The 3,402-nt window shown below is 29.8% G+C and overlaps 1 protein-coding gene across 1 annotated transcript; it reads left to right on the forward strand.

The window, feature by feature from the left end:
• The first annotated feature begins 1,689 nt into the window (after positions 1-1,689).
• Positions 1,690-2,564, forward strand: LOC107894810 (ethylene-responsive transcription factor ERF017). The gene has a single exon (XM_016820020.2). The coding sequence runs from the start codon at positions 1,818-1,820 to the stop codon at positions 2,460-2,462; it is 645 nt and encodes a 214-aa protein (XP_016675509.1). The 5' UTR covers positions 1,690-1,817; the 3' UTR covers positions 2,463-2,564.
• The last annotated feature ends 838 nt before the right edge of the window (positions 2,565-3,402 follow it).

Here is a 3,402-nt window from a genome sequence, read left to right on the forward strand (position 1 = left end):
TTTCCACTACTTCATTCCCAGTACTTCCCATCTTAAAAATAAAAATCCCAGGAAGTAAAATTAGCTTATGATCAAAACCCAGAAGTAAAAATCCCAGAAACGATTTGCCTCAGCTGTTTCTTTTAGGGTTGAATTGGGAACAACGATAAAGTTAGATCCTTAACCTTTAAGGACCAAAGTGAATAAAATGATATACTTAGAGGATTACTTTGGGGGAGCCTAGTAAAATTTTTAAAATTTTAAGAGTTAAATGAGAATTTTTTTTTAAAATGGGGTGGATTTAGAATTTTTGTGAGACTAATGAAAATTTTCAAAAATTTTAATAGTTTAATTAAATTTTTTTTAAAAAATTAAAAGTTATAATGAGAATTTCAAAAATATAAGGGGCCTAATAAAAATTTTCTAAAAAATTCAAGGGAGAAATGAAAATTTCCAAAAATTTTGGAGAACTTAATTAAAATTTGCTAAAAGTTTAAAGGGAAAAATAAAAATATCCCAAATTTTTAGGAGGGGGGAGTTGGGCCTAGGATCTGCCTTTGGTTTCGGTGAATGCTTTTTAAGTGATTCGGTTGGATTCTTAATTTTTTTTTAAATTAATATTTAATTTTAAAAAAATAAACTTTTTTTTTATTTTTTTATTTGCCAAATAAAATCGTACTTATTTTCTAGACGGATTTCTTATTTGTTCTAATAATCCTTATATTAAATTCGCACTCAATTAAGTTATTATTATTAATTAAAATAATCAATTAAGTCCTTTCATTAACGATTTTTATTTTTAACCATGTTGACATTAAAATAAATTTATGGACCAATCAAATAGTGACAAGTGGTAAATTTTGATTTAATTTAATATTTTTCTCCTAAAAATAACAAAAAATTATAAAAATAAAAATATTAAAATATTAAAATTAATGTAAACTTACTAAAATTATAAACATTTATAAACATTACAAAATATAAAAAAATTATAAAATTAATAAAACTTATTCAAAACATTTAAAATTAAAAAATGAATTAAATTATTAATAAATTTAAAAATTATAAAATAATATTAAAAAACATTAAAATTGATATAAACTTATAAAAATAAAAATAAAATCATTAAACTCGAACTGGTTAACTAGAAATTATTAGATCAGTTGATTTGATAACTGAAAATTGAACTGATTATTTTAATTTAATTATTTTTATTAAACTAAATTTTCATTATCCAACTATTAATATATGCCAGAATGAAATATTCTAATCAATGTTTTCAGAACTGGATCTATGGTTGAACCGATCAAGCTACCGGTTTACTAGTTCGATCGATCTATCCAATTCAATTAAATAAAATATTAAAAAAATTAAAAGATAAAAATATTTTAAAAAATCTGGCCAACTGTTCAATTCCTAAAGTAGTTGGTCTAATGACTTTTTTCAGATCGATATTCTTTACCTATTTCAGTCTAATCGATCTAACTTACTAACCCAGTCTAATTCAAGTTTGTATAATTTTTATAAGTTTATATAAATTTTAATACATTTTTATAAAATTTTAATATCTATATATTCACTCTATTTTGTATAATTCACGTATTATTTATGGTAATTGGGAAATCAGTGACCGTCACAAGAACTAGAAAAGGCCACGTGGAGAAACCCTTCGACATGACAAGCTCGTCAAAAAACCCAAGACGGGTTGGCCGTTTAGTTGTTTCACCTTTGCGGCTTCTCCTCCAAAAATAAACGTGGTGCTTTCGTTGACTGTCACTCTCACTCCGACACAGTCTCTACCTCCCAACACAACTGCAACTATAAATAACAGAGCCGCAATGTCCCTTCATACTCCTCACCACCATTACTACAACTTCCTCCACAGCAAAACAATGGTGAAACTCAGTAATGAGAAACCCAGAGGTGAGAGAAACGACTCACAGTTCAAGGGTGTTCGAAAACGGAAATGGGGGAAATGGGTGTCCGAAATCAGACTACCCAACAGTCGTGAAAGGATTTGGTTGGGATCTTACGACACCGCCGACAAAGCGGCGCGTGCTTTCGACGCTGCTGTTTTTTGCTTACGTGGACCTTCTGCTAAGTTCAACTTCCCCCATAACCCACCCGATATCGCCTTCCGTAAGTCTTTAACCCCATCTGAAATCCAAACATTCGCGGCCCGGTTTGCCAACTCGGAGCCCCCGACGACTATCCATTCGGAGCAGTCGATGTCAAGTTGTGGAACGGAGTCACCATCGCCTTCGGTACGGTTGGAGTGGGAAACGCCTGTGGTGGGGTCGTTTACGGATGGTTTGACAATGGATGCGGGGAATTACGGGTTGGATTACGGAATATTCCCTGGATTTGATGATTTTTCAAGTGATGTTGTTATTGGATCATCGGTGGGCAATATCGCCGGTGAAGAAGAAGAGGATAATGTTGATGGCATTTTAGTTTCGGAATCATTTCTCTGGGATTTCTAAAACATATGTGAACTGAATATCCTAATAAGAACATACGTCAGCTAATTTGTCTGGATCCGTAGGAGAGGGTTCCTTTTTGTATGGCCAATCCTTTTTGCTCAATCTCCGACCAAACCAAAATACCCACTGATATTATAATATAACTTTTTTGTTTTATTCTCTTATTATTTTAATTGAATTTGTATTATTGCTCCCTTCTTAGAAAATTATTAAAAATTATTTTTTAAAAATAAATTATATTATCACGAGAAATAATTAATTATTTATTAATTTTATTCAAGGAATGAGTATTAATTTATATCAATATGTAACTATCAATATTATCACAATCGAATTATACCATATATATTTAGAAGACGGTTCATATTGATATATGTAACATACTTATCTTTATAATCTTAGACGAAATAGTATTTGTGGATGCAACAATATACTATGATAACATTCAATCCTAGATCATGAACATAATACTTTGTTTATATTTGCCTTAGCCAAAGAATCTATCCAATCACTAGCTTCTCACAAGAGACGAGTAATTTTAAAATCAGAAATTAAATGTAATAGAATGATAAAAAGTTTCAGCATATTTCTAAAGTAGAGGACGTGATTTAGAACATCATGAAACGATAATATTGAAATCAAACTCAACAATTGGATTATGAGAATTAATATCGTATTAGCCAAGAGGTCTTTCCCAATTCATCTCTAAAAACCCATCGCACTCGGCTTGACAAGCTTGACAAGAAAATTTCTTTGATGACTCAATCAAATATTTTTAAAAAAAATAGAAAAAATCAAATAAACTAAAGATTTGGTTGAAAATGGAAATCGTATTTGATACGGTCAAAGAAAAATTCATTACACATTTCCATCTTCACCTTTCACGATCACTCATTTTCAATTACTATCAAAAAAATCATTACAAATAATGAAACAAATT

Source organism: Gossypium hirsutum, chromosome A13 (genome assembly GCF_007990345.1).
Source record: "Gossypium hirsutum isolate 1008001.06 chromosome A13, Gossypium_hirsutum_v2.1, whole genome shotgun sequence".
NCBI classification, from domain to species: Eukaryota; Viridiplantae; Streptophyta; class Magnoliopsida; order Malvales; family Malvaceae; genus Gossypium; species Gossypium hirsutum.

Bases quoted from the DNA above. Each gene is read 5' to 3' on its own strand.
- LOC107894810 (XM_016820020.2), top strand. From the start codon at position 1,818: ATGTCCCTTCATACTCCTCACCACCATTACTACAACTTCCTCCACAGC.